Below are 21,982 nucleotides of genomic sequence, written 5' to 3'. Positions count from 1 at the left end.
AAACATTTTTGTTACTTCTTCCCAATTGTAACAAACGATTCTGACTTCATTACTGTGCTGAAGTGTACGTAACTGTGACATTTGTACTTCGTTACTTTCCACCGCTGCTCGGGTAAACAGCTATCCACGCACGTCCAGTGGAAATGTACTTTGTCTTCAGGATTGGCTGCTCGAACAGACGCCCCGCCCTCTTTTGCATTTAGGGGACGTGCTCGGACTGGAAGCAGGGTAAGAGTATTAGTACAGTATTACTTGTGGATTCATCCGTTGTTGACGTTCACGCCCAGTAGGCTTGAGTAATTTTTCAGGCGCCTGCAATGTCGCTGAAAATCGCGGCCACGTCGCTGACTCGCAGCCTCTGGAGCGGACGAAGTCGAAAACAATCCGCCAAAGTGAACTGCGCGTGCTGCGTCACGTTACTTGGCCACGATGGGACAAAGGAGCGAAGCAGTTGCTCCTCCGGCGGCTCCAGGGGGCCGAGTGGCGACGTGCAACCGTGCAGCGAAACGCTCCACGCGGCCACCGCGGCGGCGGCCGGACAGCGAGCCGAGGAGCCCACCGGTGCGCCCGGTGTGACTGGCGCAAGGAGACGGGCGTCAACGTCTTCTGCCACCGCGGATCCCGTGGACCACAAGACCTACATGTGGGCTCGTTACGCTGATCTGAGACGGCTGGTTCACGGTCAGTAGAATAAGAAACTCGGTGACATATGAATAATCGTCCATCGCATCTCGAAATAACCTTCGTCTCTTCTGGTCTTGCCACTTGAACTCCTCGCGTAGCGTTTGATTTAGTGTTGTTGTTGAACCCTCAATGAAAAATAAAACCAGAACCGTCAGCAACTTCTCCCAGCACGGCAAATAGACTCTTATATGCGTTTTTGTTCGATAGCCGTGATATTCAGCTTCTGATCGTCACTGGCAAGTTAATGGACCCCACTAGTAGAACGACTTATTCATAATATTTTTTCCCACTTCTGCATGACATTTCTGTACACTTTGGCACACTAGTAGTAGGACAACTAAATGTTAGTACTGCTAGTGGCAATACTAATGATACAATTCCGATTGGCGAACATCTAGTGCTTCATATCTAATAGCTTGCAGAAATGTCACACAATAACGGTAGTGGAGCAAACGTCACGAGTAAGGCACAATTGTTCTGCTGTTGTATTGAATGTTGAAAATTGGCCCATTACTATTTTTGCATTTTTGTCTTGTTCACATTCATACTTTTGATTAAAAAAAATATACACACCACTAACCCATTATCTGCTCTTTCTTGAGTGCAATTTTTCAGTACTCTTCCCACCTCTGCTTACTAGTCACATTTTTTGTTCCTCTAAGGTGGATGTCAAATGTACTACTAGTTACATGCAACTGGTAGAATTGAGCACATGACATTACTGCACACTAAGAGGACAATTTTGACTATATTATTTGTGAGGCTAAACTGTGTGCTAGTTGACATTTGCGTGCTACTACCACTACTTGGGAAGTGTTAGGTGTTAACTGGTATAAATTTATAATGCGACCCATTATTTGTTTTCAAATCTTTAAATGGCCTCACTCCACTTCACCTCTCTGAGCTCCTCCACCCCTACACACCTGCCCGGTGCCTCAGGTCTGCAGACCAGACACTATTAGAGGTACCAAGAACAAAGCGGAGGCTCAGAGGGGATCGAGCCTTTTCCGTTGCTGGTCCCTCTCTTTGTGATGACCTCCCACTGAACATTCGGCAAGCCCCATCGCTGCCCACCTTTAAAGCTCATCTCAAAATCCACTTCTATTCTTTGGCTTTTGGCTCAGCACAACTCAGACTTGATTTTTAGTTTTACTGTTTTTGTGCTTTCTACTGTCTTTATTTATTTGTTTTAGTATTGTATTTCTGATATTTGCTCCATGTACAGTGCTTTGTAGACAGCGGTGGTTGTTTTAAAGTGCTCTATAAATACAGTAGAGCTGAGTTGTACTAGTAGCTTGCAGTTATGAACTAGTGCCGTTTTGCTTCACTAGTAAAATGTAGTTGGCCTACTAGTGTCCAGCAATGTCATTCATATGACAAAAATATTCTACTCGTTGTGTGTAATCGTCCACTAGTAGTGTATGGTTGTTTTGAATGAGGTTGAACCGAAAGTAGCATTTAAGGCTGTCACCACAAGGTTGATTTTGTAGTCCTTCCATCAAACTGTTTTAATTCAACAGATATGGCATCACCACTTGATTATAACTTGCTTATGAAACTCTCTCAATGACTTTTAAGAAAATGTTTTACTCATGTGAGCAAATCTTTGTGTTTAAACTACGTCACCCAGTTTTCGGGGGAAAATCAGCTGAATTAATGGGACAAATACTTGAGGCCTCTTGATAATGTAAATGCTTGGAGGTGTTTTGACTCTGGCTTTTGGATTATAATATGAAGCCAAATGTGGTGGGTGCATGTGCAGCTGCATCCCCCAATGCCCTCAGCCACACACTCTCATATCACTCAGGGACACTTTGTAAACTCCTCATGCAATCTGTTTTCCTGTGTTCCTGTGCAAATACAAGACTGCGAATGCTGATTGTGCTGTTTCTCTAACATCAGGGTTGCCCTAGTCCAGTATCAGAGGAGCTTGATAACAATTCTGATCATTCAATCAGGTGTGTTGGAGGAGGGAAACACGTCAAACAGGCTGGATAGGGGCTCTCGAGAACCGGACTCGAGAATCTATAGGATGTTGTCTCTGTGATAAACAAAACTGAATCTAGAAGTGATGGAATGTCATTTAGCTGGATATGCCATCGATGAAATCTGTACAGTCATTATGCAACTTCCTGCCATTTTGCCAGGCTCTCCAAATTGAAGTCAGCTGGGTTCGCCGCTGAGCTACTTTGGCTTCCTATTTCTTTTGCAAGTTTCAACATTTTGCGGTGATTGAAAGTACTTATTTTACAACTGCTTTTCTTCTTGTGTTAGTTCAGGCTTGGGCTTCTTGAATGACGATGAAACTGAGTGCAAACATCACAAGACTGAAACAAAATTGAAAACCATTTTTAATGGATCATCATAGGAATGTGGAGGTGGACAAGCACTGGTAGATAATTGGGACAAACTGGACTTTTTGTTGTTTTATATTACTATACAATCTATATTTGTTACAGCGTGTACATGGCATGTGTTTTTCTTTTCGTTCCTCTTAATGTTTACAGTACTTGCAATTTCCCCAGTTGTTATGTTTGTAAACAAGACAGGATGTCAAAAGCTACGCTTCCTTCAGTCCCTCCTTGTTCAGTTCTGTTAAAAAAAATACTTAGGGCTGCAGCTAACGATTCTTTATAATTTATGTTCCCATGTATATATACTGGTAGATGTATATACAAGATTGATCCAGAATTCCATAAAAGGCATTAAATCCGTGAATCTAAAAACAAGGCCTTAATTGGCATTAAAATGTCTGAAATCATTCTTTCAAAAATCTTGTTCTTTTCCCTGAATTGGGAGAGTATTGCCTGTTGAGCGACTGAAATTCCAAGGATCTGGACATTAAAAGTTAAATCTCCGTGAATCCATTCTTAAATTATTTGTCGACTAATCAATGAACTGTTGCACCTCTACTTATTTCCCTTTCTCGGTCAGATCTAATTCCACCCGGCGCGTGCAAGTCCCTCAATTCGTCAGCCATCTACGCCAACAATGAGGTCAGCTTGGCCGAAGTGGACATCTACGGCTTTGACTACGACTACACGCTGGCTCTGTATTCCAATGCGCTCAACACGATGATTTACAACACAGCCAGGGACTTTCTCATTGAGCACTTCAAGGTTTGTGCCAGTTTGAAGTCGGGATATTAGAAATGTCATATTACACAAACGCATTCAAATTTTCCATTTTGTCCTTCTGGTCTACAGTACCCCGAGGGAATCCTCAACTATGATTACATTCCCAACTTTGCGGCTCGGGGGCTTCACTATGATATCCAAAAGGTAAATGAACTTCAAGTTCCTTGAGTCAGCATCTTGAGGTGAAACTACTTTTCCCCTTTTAGGGCCTCCTGATGAAGATAGACGCCTTCCATTACATCCAGCCAGGAACAGTATACAGGTGAAAAATTATTTGCTGTTGCTGTGTTGCACATGCAGGGCGTACCACGAGTTACTACACAGTTCATCTTTTTAAAATCCCATTTTGGGAATCAGTCGGGCAGATGTGAGACCATCATCTTTTGACAGTTTAGACCGGGGGTCGGCAACCTGCGGCTCCAGAGCCGCAGGTGGCTCTTTTGTGCCGCCCTAGCGGCTCCCTGGAGGTTTTTTTCCAAAAATGTTTGAAAATGGAAAAAAGATGGGAGAGGGAAATATATTTTAATATGGTTTCTGTAGGAGGACAAACATGACAAAAACATTCTTAAGGTTTTCCAGTGCTGTAAAAATGTGTACAAGAAATATTACATTTCAACATTTCTGTCAACGAAGATTCATGCATCACAGCCTGCGACACACATTTTTATTAGCAGGGTGAGGTACCAGACAGGTGGCTGTTATTAAAAAAAAAAAAAAAGGCGTTTCATGTACAATTCGCCGAGGGTACTGGCAGAGAATGGGAATCTGGAGGGCAGAGAGGAGCATTTTTAAACGGTACACGTGAGCGACGATAGTTAACACGCTGCTAAAGTGCGTCCCATGCATCGGCATGCGCGTGTGCGGTAATGGGTCGATTTTGAGAGGCTGGTTGATCGAAAAGTGGATCTTCGGTCACAAAAGGTTGGACACCCCTGCTCTACAGGATGCACTGCAGGGAAAAAAAACATTTAATCATGAAGGCTCATTGTGTATTTCAGTGTTTTTCAAACCCTGTGCCGTGCCGCGCCGCGTGACATTGTCAGGTGTGCCGCGGGAAAATATCCAATTTGTATGCCTGTGTGGTCTATCGCCCAGAAAGTAATCATGTTGTACCCTCCCATACCGCTAGGGAGCAGCAACAGCTAGCCAATTGCCTTGTGTTTAGACGAGACAAGCGAATTTGTGACGCATGAATGCAGGACGACGGTGAAACAATAAATATGAAAGATGATAAAATACTTTGTGTTCTTTTGATTTCAATTCGAGCTGTTATAACGTCATTCTTAAATGTTAAAAACGGTTATAGTAACAATATAACAGGTTAATTGTTCAAATAAGCGTTTTGTTTTTTTTCCATTGTTTTACTCATGTGAGCAAATCTTTGTGTTCACGGGAAACATTTAGGGCGGCCCGGTAGTCCAGTGGTTAGCACGTCGGCTTCACAGTGCAGAGGTACCGGGTTCGATTCCAGCTCCGGCCTCCCTGTGTGGAGTTTGCATGTTCTCCCCGGGCCTGCGTGGGTTTTCTCTGGGTGCTCCGGTTTCCTCCCACATTCCAAAAACATGCATGGCAGGCTGATTGGACGCTCTAAAATTGTCCCTACGTGTGAGTGTGGGCGTGGATGGTTGTTCGTCTCTGTGTGCCCTGCGATTGGCTGGCAACTGATTCGGGGTGTCCCCCGCCTACTGCCCGGAGACGGCTGGGATAGGCTCCAGCACCCCCCGCGACCCTAGTGAGGATCAAGCGGTTCGGAAAATGGATGGATGGATGGATGGATGGAAACATTTAATTTTTAAACCGGACAGAAAAGCCACATCAGGACAGAGGAAATTTATGATCATTTTCTGTGAATTGCAATTTCATTCTAATTAATTCACCAAATACTTTTTAATAGATACAAAAATGAAAGAAGTGTGCCCTGGCTCAAAAAAGTTTGAAAAACACTAGTGTATTTGTCGCCAACTTAGTAATTTTGATTGGAGGCTAATATAGCTAATATAGCTACAGTACAGCATGTTTCCTTCATTATAAGGCTTTGAATTTTTTGCGGCTCCAGACATGTTTTTTTTTTGTTTTGTTTTTTTTTTTGGTCCAATATGGCTCTATCAACATTTTGGGTTGCCGACCCTTGGCTTAGGCTTTACTCAATTGTGTAAGCATTCCCTTTCCTCTGGCTCATCATTTGAGATTGGAACAGTGTTGCAAAATTGCCACCTGGCAAAAAGTGATTCTGTCCCCGACCGCAGTTTAGCGCCAGTTCAAACACATAGGCGAAGGTCTGCCACTACTATCGTTGATGAAAACACTGAACTCAGAGAGCAGGCATTCGTGCGAAGCCCGGGAGTTTACCCAGAGGCGTGCACTGAGGACCGGCCTTCACAAAAGCTCCATTCAGCGGCTGCTTCGGTGAGTGATAAACTTTTACCCATTTCGACTTCAGGTTGTGGAGCACTGTAATTTTCAATCTCGAAGCATTTGAACAACCCAAAGTCTGTCTGTGAAAGATTTATCACTCTCGGAAGCATCCTCCGAATCAAGATTTGGTTGCTGTGGGGTTAAGTTACGGCCGGCTGGATACGCCTGCTCTCGGAGTTTGGTGTTCTCATCAGTGTTGGTCGTAGCGGGCCTTCCGCTTTGTGTTGGTCAAGCACACAGCCGTTCTTGAGAAACTTGTCATGGTAAGCGTAAATTGTTTGTGACGGCCATAAATCTTCGTAAATTGGCACCGAAATGCCGGCAGGGGTAGCGCAACTTCTTGTTAACGCTGGTCCAACGTCAATTGGCGAGCCACCAGCAAAGGAGTGATACGCTTACAGAAAGAGCAACGTCTAAGCTGACAAATGCAGATGGATTTATGTCTGCCCAAAAACAAACTAGAGCAAAGGAAGTGTCCAGTGACTTTTGGGACGGTCTGTCATTTCATTTTTGATATTTGATTTTAGGGGCCTGAGGCCCGTGCCAGACGAGGAGGTCCTCAAACTCTACGGGGGAACTTACCACATCCCTCTGCAACTGGATAGCGGCTTCTACGGAAAAGTGAATATACGTTTTACAATACATTGGCGCCTTGAGAGAAGAGTGACTTGACTTAAGTGTTTTTTCTTTGAGATAAGAGCCGTTGTTCAGCTGATTTTTCCTTTGACTTGTGAGCAAAGAGATACGAGCGCTGTATACTGGCGGTCAACTCAACTCATTTCACAACAAGCAACAGTTTGGCAGATAGTGAAGAATTCTTCAAAAACAAGCTTCAACTCTCTTGCTACTCCCAGCTAAAGTGTACTCTCAAACAAATGACAGCATTCTGCAATCCAACCAACCCCCTAAATTTGCTTTAGAGAAGTCATTTTAGCTTAATGCTGGTAAACAACGCAAAATATCACAGACGGAATAATGACTGGCATTATCATGGTGTGATAGCCCTTTAAGCAATAAATATTTCAACTCAAACGGTGGAGCAACACATGTAGACAAAATACAACAACATTCACAGGCGTATACTTCTTTTTCTTCTGCGAAGAACTACTCATGTTACTGCAGCTTGCTGAGGAATTTTGACCAGCTCCACGTACACCTTAAGGAGCAGCACAATGCCCCCCCCCCCCAAAAAAAACCCCAATGTCAGCCATAATACAAATTCTTTACATTTTTTTAATCATGCCATTACAGTATATTTTATATAAACTACAATTCTACAGAGGTGCTATTTTTTAATTAAAAGCCACTACACAATTATTATTATTATTATTTATTTGATTTTTTTAGGAGCGGTGGGAGTCAGGCTGGAACAGGTCAATGGCATTTCCATTCTTGTCAACAGGGGAAAATGATTTGAGATTCTTGTGTTTTGAGTTAATCTCAAAGAATGCACAAAACAAATCCAGTTTTATATCCCAAACTCTGATGTCATAAAGATTACATAAATATATTAAATATCCATCTGTCTGAGATGAATGCTTACATAAGTGATCATGGTTGTGTTTTGTAATCCGTTTTGGGCCTTTGTCATCATGAAGCAGAAAAAATGTTGAGATTTTTCTGCAAAATAATGATTTTTAGATCAGATGATTCTCTCCCCTGCGTCCAGTGTGTTGGACGTCACAAAGGTTAGTTTGTCCCAATTGCTCATTAGCAGACTGATGTTTGGAACTGCCAAGATGCTTTCCTGCTTTAAGTTCTCGTCCCTTTCAAAAGCCTCTCAGTCAAATGGGTCCCAACCCAGGCTGCCCCGTGTTTGCCGTGCTATGATGAATGCTGGAAAAAAAAATCGCAATTAAATCTGGCTGTGAATGATGAGAGCTGTTGTACTTTGCAACAGGGCCCAAAGGTGAAACAGTTCATGGACATCTTCTCCATCCCTGAGATGACCCTCTTGGCTGTGGCAAATGATTTCTTCATCACCAACGACATTGATTACGATCCGGTTCACCTCTCCAAAGACGTCTCCGTGAGTATTCATATTTGGACTGTGAAATGTGTGAAAGTTTTTACGGCCTGTGTGAATTGGAATGGAAACCACCCCACATTGTGGTCACTCTGGCAGTCGTCTGCGCTGGTGCAATTTCTATTCAAAACCTATTGCCATTTGACACTAAATGTAAAACACAACGTACATCTGCTTTTAGCTCGAACAATAATACGTGTTTGTTAAAACCCTATTGATCAGAAAGTACTGTATATCGAACCCAAGATGCTCATGAGGTGAAAGGCCGTAAAGATTATTTTGTCAGTGCACCGCCACTGGCAGTTTTCAAAGTTTTTTTTCCTGTTGCTACTCAATACTCATTGAGCAGTTTGTTTGTGTATTAACATGGGATGAGGGCTCATTCGACCCATATTCATTTCCATCGTTGCCTCTCAAGATGTAGTGTTATACAGTATCTCACCAAAGTGAACCAACCCCTCACATATTTGGAAATATTTCATTCTTTCGATGGGACAGCACTGAAGAAATAATCACACTTTGCTACAATGTAAAGTCGTCATCTTACCGTGTTGCTGAACTGCCCTCTCAAAATAACTCCCCACCGCAGTTTTAGTCTGTGGAAACTTCCCATACTGAAGAGAATCCTTTGCCTTCTGCAAACACACCTGTAGAAATGCAGTTAAGACGTTATTTAACTTTTTAAAGGTTTTGTCACGTCAAGGGTGCAAGACATAAATATACAATATACTGTATATTAAAAGTGTTTTTGGGACATTGAAAAGTAAGAATAGCCTACCAGCCTTCAACCTGTTTTATGAAGTTGAACATGTTTTGGGTTTTCTTTTCCTCATTCATTCATTTATCCAAACTACAGATTTTGCTTCCAAATACATTGTTGACCACAGTGGTGCTTAGAGAGCTGGATTTCCAGCTTGAAGTTGAAGTTTAGTGTCAAACGAAACATAAAACAGAGAGAACTACACAATGTGTATGCAAAATTGACTTGCTTTAGACAAGTCCATTTAGCTTAATGCTAGCAAATGATGCATAACACCATTGATGGGTTAACGAATAGCATTTGTTGCGGTTCTCACCCCTTAAGCAATTCTATATTTGAACACAAACTGGAGAGACACACAGACAGACAACACTCCCTGGGATATTTTTTTATCCTCTGTGGAAAAAAATGACGAAGATAAATGTAGCTTACAGAGTCAGCAGTGACACTTTTCTTTGTTTCTATTTTTTAAATTGGATTTGGATTTAATGTATTTTCACTTTGGGAACGAATTAAGATGGTGTCAGCAGACACCACTGTATCTCCTCGGTTGGTGTCGTAGCTTCAGCCGCGTCTCACAGGCATGGTGTGAGTCTGCCGCACCTTCTTTTTGTTGGCCTTTGGCTCCTGCTGAGAGGTTTAAAGAAACAATCCTTTGACGCTCCTCAGCTGGAAGCACAGGAATCTGCTGAGTGAAACAACCCGGTTGGGCAAAGAATAATAACTCTTGGATTTGACTGACGAGGCTTTCCACTTGCAGCGCACACAACTAAGGGCGGGTGCACACAGCAAGACAATCAGGCTGTTTTTGTTCCCCTTTGTTGTCCTACTTGATGTTATTAATATATATATATATTTTGCACAAATGTGTCTTCCCCAGACAGCAGGAATTGTTTTCCAAAGCAAGTGTTTTTATTGAAGACATCTTCACCACTCCCCACTCGTGTCCTCTTTGGAAACACTCGGCAAACATCAGGGCATGTTGGCGAATGTCTGTTTGTATTCATTTTTGTAAGGTCACGTGTGATCTCGCGAGATCTCTTCATTTCGTGATCGATGGCGGAACAGAATCCTAATATGTGTTTGGTCTTCTGTGTTGGGATGATGGGAACACAGTACGAGCAAAGCTGTTGAATTCTGATTTGTGCTCTGTATGTGCTGGGTCTGTCACAGATGAAAACGATTATGCGTCTGAGTGTGTAAGCACCAAGTATCAATTTGTCTAAGGAACTTTTTCCCCCTTTTGTCATTTTCAGGAAGCAATCGGCATGGTGCACCTCAAAGGCTTCATGTACAAATGGATCATGCAAGACCTTGGTAAGATTTTTCAAGTCAGGACAACGCAGCATTTACCTGTGAGTTGTCCTCTTTGTGTCTAGACAAGTTCATTCTGAGAGGAGATGAGACTGATGCTGTTTTGCACCGACTCGTCAGTCATGGAAAGAAACTTTTCCTCATCACCAACAGTCCCTTCAGCTTTGTGTAAGTGTGGCCCAGGATTTGGGCTCGCAAGCGTGTTAAATCTTTACAAAGTAGTTTCAAAATATTTTCTTGCTCTATATGTATATATATATATATATTTTTTTTACCTTTTATGTGGCTTACATTTCCAAGTGATTCTTTCGCTTTCTTGTGTAGGGATAAAGGCATGACGCACATGGTGGGCAAAGAGTGGAGAGACTTCTTTGATGTCATCATCGTGCAGGCGGACAAACCTCACTTCTTCACTGACTGTATCAAGTATGTACTGTACCGACATGTCCTGTAGTGCAACCACTAAGACGCACAGACAGATGGAACAAAAAAGATTTTATTGATGTTTTATTTTGAAATCAGCTGCATCTACCTGTGCCTCTGTCCATGTCAAACCACTTATTTCGGTTTTAAAAAAAAGGTGATGTTTGTAATCAGGCAATAATGAGATAGAATGCACACCTACAACTTACAATCCAAAGAAAGTTGCATTTTAAAAACGGCGGGCCTCATTCACAAACGCTGCATATGCACAAATTGGTGCTTACATTGTGCACATAAACATTTGTTGCACAAATAAGTGATTCATCAATTGTTTTTTCCCGCCTACATTAAGCCATTATGAACCCCCCCACACACACACACACATATACATTGCAAGTAAGAATTCCAAATAAGTAATGGTCTGTAAATGACGGATTAACGTCATCACTTCCCCCCTGGTTGCATTCACAAATGTCAGAGATGGCCGAGTTTCTGATTATAGCCACCAATCCCTCCTTTTGTGGAGTGACATCAGTTGGTCCTGGTGTTTGACCTCCTCCAGTTTCATTTTTTCCCCTCTGCTTCAATATCCTTTTCTTTGCCTCCACCTGAATTTCAAACCATTTTTTATTCACCTGAGCCACGGTGCGGACCTCGGGAGACATTGCATTGACAAGACATTGCCTCTGTGATAGGGGCTCAAGTATCGTTTTTTTTGGGTCATCAACATGTTAGTGGAAGCTGCTTTAAAAGTGTTGTTTTTCTTGTCCCCCACCTCGGACACAAAAAATGAAATTGCCACCGTGGTATATTTGTATGTAATTCTTGGTGCCATTTCTTGCAACTTCAATTCTTTTTGACAATCTCGTTTTGATGCATCAAACGGATGTCCTTTTATAGGAAAACTGGGGTGTGGTTTATGCAGATTGTGAGCATGAGCCGGAAATTAGAATCAAGTGAATGAATAGTTCTACCTAAAATGCGTGCTTTTCCAGCATTGTATGTTTCTGAAGCGGCCGATCAAAACTAAATTGCGGAGTACACTCAACATAAGTAACACACTTTGATGAATATGAAAGTCAAATTACCCCTCGGTGCAGCCAGTTTATTGAAGAGAAACAAGTGTGAGGTTCCCGCTAATTCTAACCATTTCAGTCAGCGTAGTGGTGAGCTGTGTTTTTAGGACTTTTTTGTATATTTTCTACAAGGGTTCGTCAATATATTTCTTCAGGTCCGTGGCACAAAAATGGCTGGTTGGGGCCTGCTGCTGTAGTTGTGTGCATAAAAGCAGCAGCTCACGAATCAGGCTAGCCTTGATTTACTGTGGGATTGCACGGGGTAGTGTGGCTCCCTCTAGTGGTGCAAAAAATCACAGCCTCAGTTCAGTTCAGTTGTATTAAATCTTTACAAAGTATTTTTAAAATATTTTCCTGATATATATAATATAATTTTTATGTGAAGTACATTTTCAATTGAATCATTATTTCAGGGCATGTTGTATTTTCATGTATTGAAGGGCAGTGTTAATGTTCAAAGTGTGCATTGCAGACCCTTCCGTCGTCTGGATGGCAATGGGGACCTTCGCTGGGAAAAGATCAGCAGTTTAGACAAAGGCCACATCTACAAACAGGTCAGTGCTTTGACACTGCGGGTAAATAAACAATGCGGGGCGACTTTCATCAGGTAAGGTGGAGAGCGCAAATGTGGCATTTCCTCATCAGTCACAGACCCACTGACATGTGCGTGTTTGTTTCGTGTCGCAGGGAAACCTGTTTGACTTTCTCAGGTTGACGGGCTGGCGAGGATCGAAGGTTCTTTACTTTGGAGACCATCTTTATAGCGACTTGGCTGTGAGTGTCAAAGCCTGATGGGCATCTTGACCTGACCTCATGTCCTCTGTTAGCTTCTCATTTGCTAACATCAAGAAGTACATTCTCGTTCAGTACTATTTTTGCCGAGGTAGATCTTTCATATTTAGAAAATCACCGCCAAACAAAATTGTCACAAACATAACACATAAAGTAGGTTGGAATAATGACTGTTTTTAAAGATGTCGTAGAGACTGTTACACCTGCGCTGCAAGAAGGAGAGATACCGACGCTCGTTCCTACCGACTGCTGTCAGGCTGCTGAATAAAAATAATAACAATAATAATAATAATAATAATTGAATGATGTGAAAAACAATTGTAAATAGCACTGCGATTTATCCATTTTGTATTGCACTTAATTGAACGGTGTTTGTTTGTTTTTTCTTCTTTCTTCTTTCTACCCACATTCTTGCTGCTGTAGGCTGTAAATTTCCCCAGTGTGGGACAAATAAAGGATATCTTAATGATTTTTGGCATACTCGAAATATATCATTGGGAAAAAAGCAAAGATCCACCACTAGAGGGCAGTGCTTGCACAATGTGGTGGGAGTTTTGGATGCCATGTTGTTTCCCTTTCAAGTTTTGTTTTGTGCAAACTCGGAGAGACGTACAGTAGATACTCATTCAACGGTGAGAAACATTTTTTTTTTTCTGCGGCAGGACCTGACGCTGCGACACGGCTGGCGTACGGGCGCCATTGTACCCGAACTGGAACATGAAACCAAAGTCGTGAGCACTGAGCGCTACTCTGTCAGCCTCACTTGGCTGCAGGCCCTCACTGGCCTGATGGAACGATTACAGGTGAAACGTTCACGTCAAACCAAAAGCAGAGGGCTAGGAAAGTTGTGCTTGGCTATCTTTTTGACTCTTACTCGATTCCCCAGACGCACCGTGACCCGGACTCCAAACAGGTGCTAGACGAGTGGCAGAAGGAGCGAGACGAACTCAGGTGTGTGACTCATACGCTATTCAAGCTCACTCTGGGGTTAAATAGACTGCGAATCAAGAATTCCACCCGGTGCACTTAATGTTCGCTTGATGTTCACTTGGTTAAAATTAAGCAATTTCAAAGTGGATATTGAAAAGATGGCCAAACTGCTGCTTGCTGGAAGTTTGGTGCTGTCATCTTGCTCACTACACGCTGTATATGTCTACATTGTCTGTAAATGATCAAAATGGCACCAAAACAAAGTTGGCAAAAATGTTGCTCAATCATTTGTCTTGACTAACTTTGTTTCCCAGGGTGATGACAAAGAACTTATTCAACCCTCAGTTCGGCAGCATCTTTCGAACGTGCCACAATCCCACGTACTTCTCCCGACGCCTGTCTCGCTTCTCCGACCTCTACATGGCCTCCCTCAGCTGTCTCCTGAACTACGACCCTTCTCACACCTTCTACCCACGCCGCACCCCTCTGCAACACGAGGCGCCGCTGTGGATGGACCAGCTCTGCACCGGATGCATGAAAACGCCGTTTCTGGAGGAAATGGCTCAAATTCGATGAGCGCATGGATTTTTCAGACACTCCATTGCCTTTTACGACAGATATGTTTGGGTGCGGCAAGGCGCCACAAAATTGTACATCGTGACCAGTTTCGCCAAAGAAGTAGATGGAAAAACAGCCTGCAGAAAGTAAAGCTGATTGGGCTGCTTCATCAAAAAAAAAAAAACCTACATACGCACAAGTAGCTTTTCCTATTTACAGTAGTTGTGGCAATGAACTAGTGTGTGCATAAATAGTGGACTGCGGTTCACTTTTTCACCTCAAGTAGGCGTTTACATCTTTCATTGCTCTTATAATTTTTACATGAAGGAACTCACATGGGGAAAATAATGAAGCATTCAATGACTACACTATTAAGGGAAAAAATTGAATGCAATGGTACTTTGACTTTCAAGTTTTATGAGTCGTCATTTGGCTGTTTTGTTTTTTTGGAATATACAGTACAAGCAAAATTGGATGGAATGGATTAATTGCATCACCATTCATTTCAGCGGGGAAAGATGATTTGCGACATGAGTGTTTTGAGATATGAGCTAGATCGCTGAATTAATTCAATTTGTAACTCAAGGCACCACTGCAGGAACGTCAAATTGTAATCTTACAAGTGCAGTCATATTTTCAAGAAACAAAATGGCATAATGCGAGAATCAAGTCTAGCCATCAACTTAATCACTCTGCGAAAGGTTATTTAGAGGGAAGATACCTTTTTCCCCCCTAAGAAGTTGTTTTTACTTTAATGTAAAATTACAACTTTTTTTCCTCTCATACTATATAGTTTCTGTGCGGCCTTAATAGTTATTTGTGAAAAATGTCTTTGTGTATAATCATGTCATTATGTTTTTTGCAGACAGTTTGGTTTGTTCATTGCAAAGTTCAAATGTCTCCTGATCACAAACTCCAGTTGCACGTTGTAATGCTGGTGTTGCTTAGGTCAGGAAATAGAATAGGTGGCAACTTCAAACAGCTTTAAAAAAAAAAAAAAAAAAGAGGTGGATTCCTCTGGCTACCCCTCTTCAGACTTGTCTCAAATCGTGTCAGATAGTTGCTGTTCATGTTTACTTACATCGTACGAGTGTTATCTCATAGACGAGTACGACTGAGTTCAGTGGCAATGCATCTCATGAATGTACGTTTCAATAAACTGTCTCAGCAGGAAAACATTTGAGTGTCATGTGCACATTATTTTGTCAGCAATCAAACATACATTTAATGTTATTCTGATACTTTGGAATTTGATGATGTGAAGTGAGCCAAAATATGCAAACATGGTGGCAAAGAAAGTTTTACAGGTAAAATTTGTGTACACTGACCAAAATCCATTTTAGATTTACAAGTGTTAGTGTAAATCAAGGGAAATGGTGGGAATTTTGAAATTGTACTGAAGGTAAATGCTTGTATTTTTATGGAACAGTGTTCATGTGAGAGTTTGAAACAATTGAGTGAACTGTCTGCAGTTTCACCACCCGTTTGCACTGATTCCCACAGAAATCTGGCTCCTGCGGGTCCTCGAAGTGTCAAATAACTCTTAAAACAGTAGAAGAGTCCACGTTGTACACTATAATTGTATTTCTATTGGACAGTGAGCTGGAGTTCAAACACAACTGACTGTGTTTTTTCGCCACATTTGCACAATTTTCTGCAGAAACATGCCCCCGTTGATCTTTCAAGGGTCATGGAGGAATCTTCAAACATTGAAAGAGTATCACATGAGAACACTCAGATGTAAATAGAACATCACATAGTTTGATAGTAAATGTTTTTAATCCAAAAAGCAGTGGCATAAAATATCCATTCATCCATCTTCGGATCCGCTTTATCCTCCCAAGGGTCACGGGTGTGCTGGAGCCTATCCCAGCTGTGTTCGGGCAGTAGCAGAGGGACACCCTCAACTGGTTGTCGGTCAAGCACAGGGCACACACAGACAAATACCGGTAGCCATTCACACATAGGCGCAATATAGAATGTGCAATTAACCTACCATGCATGTTTTGGGAATGTGGGAGGAAACCAGAGTACCCAGAGAAAACCCACGCAGGCACTGGGAGAATGTGCAAACTCCACACAGGAAGGCTGGGGCCCAGAATCGAACCCTGCATCTCTTTACCTTGAGGCGGACGTGCTGATCAGTCGATCACCGTACCGCTATGGCATAAAATAAAATAAAAAATACTACCTGAAACAAATACTTAAGATGAACTTGCAGAGTTTGCAAAGAGATTGGGCAATTTATGCTTTCCGACATTCAAACGAGCCAATTAATACACACGCTACAGCTAGCCCGCCGGTGGGTCAAAGAAAGAATGAGGTCTCAAAAGGACAGTTGGAAATGCATGCAGTCGGATCCTCACCTCCACCTGTCATTATTGTTCTTGAGCAGACAGACTGGAGTCGCTTCTCACGTACTCTAATTACACCACCTGTTGTGATTTATGCTTAAAAGGTACCAAACCACGGTAAAACCAGTGATGCAATAACAAATTTGACATTTGCCATTTGCTTTGAGTGCATAAAAAAAGTGACATTATGTAAGGTTAAGTTCAAAAAAGAGAAAGTACAGTAACATTCCTCCACCCCCATTCACAGATTCCTTTTTGTACAATTTATAACTTTTGTTTTACGGTACTTTGTTTATTATGGGTGTAATTCCACAATTGGCCACTAAATGGCAGCACACTAATTTTACATTAGATTTGAAAGAAGAATGAAAACTGGAAGTATTTGAGCTCAGCCTATTTTTTGCTGATGATTATTGATTGTCAGATCTTTAGTCCTGTGTTTTACACCTACAGAAAGCAATGGCTGCCGATTCATTTTATAATATACATCTTTTGCATTTTATTATGGATGTACAGTGTCCAATGACAAGTTTGTTAGTTTAGAAAAAAAGTGATTTGTTTACTGTAAACACACAGGACTCAGTACAGTGTAGCACTGTTTGTACAATACACCCTTGCTCTCCCAATATATTACTGAGATATCTATTTAAAATGTGTTTGTCTTATTTTCAGATATATTGAAAGACCTTCAAAAAAGAAGAAATGCTGTGAAACCATGCCTCCGTAGTTGTTAAATGGTGTATTTCTATTTTGCAGATTTCGATGGATGGAAATTACTGCATAGCTTTTACACGACCTGCACAAGTCTCCTGGACCCAACGAGGTGATCTCAGCTTTGCTTGTGAGTTGTGCATGTGGGATTGAAGTCTAGGTCGGGGCACTTTTTGTTCGTGTATTTCATTGGCCGCGCGGTTGCTAAGCAGCACAGCATCCGTCGCCGCTCTACTCTGAACAACAAACTCACTCACTTCACCACCCGCCTGCAAGCAGACAGCAGAAAAAGGTAACGTTCTCTGCATGCTGCTCTTTTTCACGTGTCACTGTTAGTCTGCTCGCTTTTGTTTGTGGTAACAAAGCATATTAGCGCGTGTGAAATTTGGCGTGCAGAGTACAGAGATCTTGCGGTAGTTTCAGAGGCTATTTTTCACAAGTGACTTGGGCACGTATTAATAATGAATGCAAATCTCCCTGCATGAAGTAACTCATTAGTTGCGTGACCTGTTTCTGCCACCAAGCTCTTACATCATTGCTGCATATTTTTTCGGTTTGCAAAATGTGTTTATTGGTGACAATGTGGTACATGCTCGTGCTGACCTGTCTTGCGTGTGCCTCGCAGAGCCGGTCCTAGCTTGAATGGTGCTTGTTTTGTGTTGTTCATTCAAATATCAATGCAGGAATCATATCAATGAACAGTCACAGAGGGCCTGTTTAAGAATACAGTACATTAAGTATGGTTGCTGCTAAACTTTCAGCCCGCCTACATGCCATTGTTCGGCCAATGACTTGTGAGCGCAAACTCGAGATACGAATGCTGCGTGGTGGCAGCAAATTCTACTCACTTCACAGTTAGAAGCAGTTGTTCTTCATGCAATTTTTCAAAAGAGAGCCTTCCACCTGTTTATTGTCATACACATTTTTAGTTTACTGTCATAAACATCAAACAAAGAAAAGTAGATCTTGCAAATTTAAAACAACCATATAACATTTGGTGAGAAAAATAACGTAGCTTTATTCTAACAAACATCGCATCTGTGTCACGCTGTTATAGATTAGCGGATATTGAACCAAATATGGTGGAGCGACACATATAGACAGACAATATAACAATACTCACAGGCATATTTATTCTCTGCAAAGAAGGACTAATATTACTGCAACGTGCAAAGGAATCACTTCAGACTGTACAGTGGTACCTCTACTTTCAAAATGAATTGGTTCTGGAAGAAATTTCCTAACTAGAAAATTTTGTAAGTAGAGATGTGTTTTCCATGTAAATGCCCTAATTCATTCTAAGCACCCCAGAATTCAGACGTAAATGTTTTATAAAGCATAAAAATGTATCAAAATATGTAACAAATACATGTTACATTTAAATTATTGCACAATAAATGCGAGTTGTGTATAATGTAAAAAAACAAAGAACAGAGTAAAGAATAAAAATGATGGTCATTTAATTTTTGGCTGCGTCCTCATCCTTTTTTTCCCCTCTTTAGTCCATGTTATCTTTCAGAAGTGGTTTTTGCCTGGCGTTTTGGAAAGAACTGATCCAAGGATGTTTGCGTTTGTCGGCTTTTTACAATCTTTTGAAAATATCCAAGGCAAACATCAGCATTGTGAGCGATCTCCCGACTGGTCAAAACTTTTCCTGGGTGATTCACATTTACGTGAAACTATCAGAACACCTCATGGCTCGCAGGGGTGAATGGTGATGAGGCTGCATGGACACATATCTATCTATCTACACAAATAGAGACATACGGTAGAGGTCCCTCTTAGCCAATGCCAGGAAAATGCTAGGTCAGAGCCAATGGCAGAGCAGCTATGTATGTTGCGTTCAGGAAACTCGAAGCTGCGCGGAGCAGCCCATGCTCTATTTTTACCTTCAGTATCTTGACATTTCTTTCGTAACAAGAGGCAATATTTTCCAGGTGGGATGTTTCGTAACTTGAAATTTCGTATGAAGAGACGTTCGGAAGTAGAGGTACCACTGTATATCCGTCTCTAATAACCTGTCACGGAGTGAACAATATGTACACACCAGAGGAAGCACCACAATGTCCAGTGAGGTGAAGCAAAAAATAAAAATAAAAATAAAAACCAGAGCAAAAATCAATGTTTCTTTACATTATTTCAAATTCTGACATCTTTTCCAAAGTATGATATGATAGAGTGCTGTTTTTGTAATGGGAAAAATATTTTGGGACCTTTTGCTCGTGTAAGCATTCCTCCTTCCATGCCTCGTTCTTGAATGTCTCTTGATATGGAACTTGATTTCTTCTTTCTTTCCTTTTCAAAATGCTTTCATCCTAGTCCCATTTCGTCATGTGCTCGGCTGCTAAATCTCACGCCTCGCCGTTTTTACTTCTCATCGGTCTCAGTTGAGTGCATCTACGTAGTGATGCTATGTTGGCAGCACAGAGAATCCCTCTTCCCAGTAGCCTCCTGTATTATTAAATGTCACAGCATCTTTACTTTTATAGCCCCGCAATGATGGAAGTATTCCCTGGGGTAAGAGGATGTGCACGGAAAGGAAGCCATAAAGCAAACATTTGCGTTGTTTGTGTAGCTGCATGGCGTCACGCAGGCCACATCGTAGGTAGGGTTCCCCACGGAGGGCCGCGTTGACTAAAAATATTCCTTCCTTGTTGTGTGTTTCACACTAAACAACTGTCACGCAGAGTAAGATTTCACAGAAGTGTTGTCTTCAATCGCGTTTTGTCTCGTTCCATACATCGGCTGTCATATTGGACTGTTTTCCCCACTCGTTTCCCCATCTTTCTCTGTGTGCCAACTCGCGGCCAACAGTGAGGCGCTCTCGGTTCTTTTTTGGGGGTGCACAAAAAAGATGTGATGGGCCAGATCTGGCCCCTGGGCCTCGACTTTGACACCAGTCTGCATGTATCACGTTTGCTTTACTGTTGTCATGTCAACAGATCTTCATATCTTGCTTTATGCATGACATCCATCCATTTTGGGATGAGATGAGCATGATGGTGAAGGGCCCTGCAGTCAGCAACTAATTGAGTGTGCTGCAGCGGGGCAGTTGTTGTGCACTCATTAATCAGATGCCGCACGACAGCATTAGGGATGAGTCATTATTCTTATTATTATTATTTCATAAAAGTAATGTTGTCTCAGGGGTTGCATCATGTCTTCAAGAACTTTTGTGTCAAACAGTCAAGTCTATTTTGAGCGGGTTCCACCTCGATTGGGTCATGGTGATTTTGTGAGGAGATCATTCAGCTTTAAGTGACAGGCATTCAAACACAATCGGTGGAGCAACACGTGCGCACACAGTGTAACAATACTAACAGCTATATGTTCTTCATGCTCAGTGAAAAATGAATACTATTACTGCAGCTAACTGAGTAGCTGAAGGCTGCCTCCATGTACAGTATATCAGTATGTGATAGAGAAATCTACGAACAAAATTGTATCATGTTTAAAGTTTCGGTTAATTTGGGCACGTCTAGACATACTCAGCGCAGAGGTGTCGGCCGTTTAGGCGGAGGGCCTTTCCTGAGTAATCACGTTAAAGCAAGGGGGGCGAAGGCTAAATTCAATCACAGAGTGGGAATAAACAAATTGGGAACAAAGAGTCGTTGAATACCAAATGACAGTTTGGGAACAGCTGTCGCGCCCAGGTGGACATTAGTCATCAGCAAAGTCTGTGACTTGTGTATTCGGGTAAATCAAATCATTACCGGGGGGCGCGGGGTGCAAATCTCGGGGGCAGTGTCTTTCTTGTATTTTGCAATAAAAGTTCGAACCGGCGGAGAGGGAGGGGTGAGTGTGATCGCGGAGCAACTGGCCGTCGTTCGCTCTCAGAGATCCGCTCCCGCCGATATTGAAGACAATTTTCCTGTGTGCCGAGTCATTTCTTTAACTTTGTCCGAGGAAAATCTCTGACAGTATGCGTGTATTAGACTCTCCCAAGGTGGCCAAAATGTGTACACCGGAAAGAGAAGCACAATGTCCAATTGAAGTGAAGTACGAATGTAGCAAAAATTGTTACATACGCTACATTCTATTCATTATTCTCTTATGCTACTACTCCATGTGTTCTTGATGTAAAATAGTATAGGGTGCTATTTTTATGATTAAGAAACACATAACAAACATTTTGGTTGTTTTTTGGGGGGCCGGGGGCATAGATTAAAGGGATTTCTATTCACTTCATTGGGGAAAGATGATTTGAAATATGGATATAAATGTTGAAAAAAAGTCCTATCTCAAGGTGCCACTGTATTTATTTTTTTATACACCCTCAGACTATTTTCATCCAAATCTCTGCTCTTCTCGACGCAATATCTATTGGCTTTTTGACTGATGTAATTTCCAACCTGTCCTTCCAGTTCCTCAAGTTAGACTTACAGAATGCATACTCATTGAAACATGCCCACACAATGACTTTGTCAAACAGTAGCAGTTTAAAAAAAAAGCTTTTTCTCTGTGCTTTTTTTGGGGTGCGTACATAGGGAAAACTTCATTTTAACCTTGTGAAACTGCAAACGTTGCACTACTTTATGTGGGAGACATCAAACATTGTTTAAGCACTGTTAATAACATTTGGATATTATTATATGGTGCAAGGCCGTCACAATGCTGTGCCAGGTCAGTGTCTATTACCCCTCACAAGCAGTTCATTGTCCATGAACACACAATATAATACACGTACTTCTAATAATTGTCTATGAACAACAGATCTTTTCAAAACATATTGATTGGCTGTCCAACATGAATAAAAGATAATTATTCCTTCATCAAGTCCCTTGATCCTTTAAAAGACCACA

General features: G+C 41.8%; 2 protein-coding genes across 3 annotated transcripts in view; both read left to right on the top strand.

Moving 5' to 3' along the window:
- The first annotated feature begins 198 nt into the window (after positions 1–198).
- On the top strand, positions 199–15,293 carry nt5dc2 (5'-nucleotidase domain containing 2). Its single transcript, XM_086124031.1, has 14 exons — positions 199–681; positions 3,619–3,803; positions 3,891–3,965; positions 4,028–4,083; positions 6,764–6,857; positions 8,137–8,265; positions 10,279–10,339; positions 10,402–10,504; positions 10,661–10,762; positions 12,308–12,389; positions 12,523–12,609; positions 13,290–13,430; positions 13,514–13,578; positions 13,872–15,293. Exons 1-14 carry the CDS (start codon positions 318–320, stop codon positions 14,131–14,133), a joined length of 1,806 nt encoding a protein of 601 aa, XP_085980157.1. The 5' UTR covers positions 199–317; the 3' UTR covers positions 14,134–15,293.
- Positions 15,294–17,450: 2,157 nt separating this feature from the next.
- rap1gapa (RAP1 GTPase activating protein a) overlaps positions 17,451–21,982 on the top strand; it is a 96,538-nt gene continuing 92,006 nt past the window's right edge. The window contains exon 1 of one of the 2 annotated variants that reach the window (XM_086124018.1): positions 17,451–17,472. The gene's annotated coding sequence lies outside the window, so the exon portion shown is untranslated. The remainder of the gene's footprint in view (positions 17,473–21,982) is intronic. The other variant, XM_086124010.1, reaches the window with a different exon arrangement.

Source organism: Hippocampus guttulatus, chromosome 1, assembly GCF_054856545.1.
Source record: "Hippocampus guttulatus isolate MCC_2025c chromosome 1, RoL_Hgut_1.0, whole genome shotgun sequence".
Classification (NCBI taxonomy): Eukaryota; Metazoa; Chordata; class Actinopteri; order Syngnathiformes; family Syngnathidae; genus Hippocampus; species Hippocampus guttulatus.
This window is presented reverse-complemented; position numbering and strand designations above follow the sequence as displayed.

Bases quoted from the DNA above. Each gene is read 5' to 3' on its own strand.
- nt5dc2 (XM_086124031.1), top strand. From the start codon at position 318: ATGTCGCTGAAAATCGCGGCCACGTCGCTGACTCGCAGCCTCTGGAGC. The intron at 6,858-8,136 runs GTGAATATACGT...ACTTTGCAACAG, and splicing joins ATAGCGGCTTCTACGGAAAA to GGCCCAAAGGTGAAACAGTT. The intron at 10,340-10,401 runs GTAAGATTTTTC...CTTTGTGTCTAG, and splicing joins ATGGATCATGCAAGACCTTG to ACAAGTTCATTCTGAGAGGA.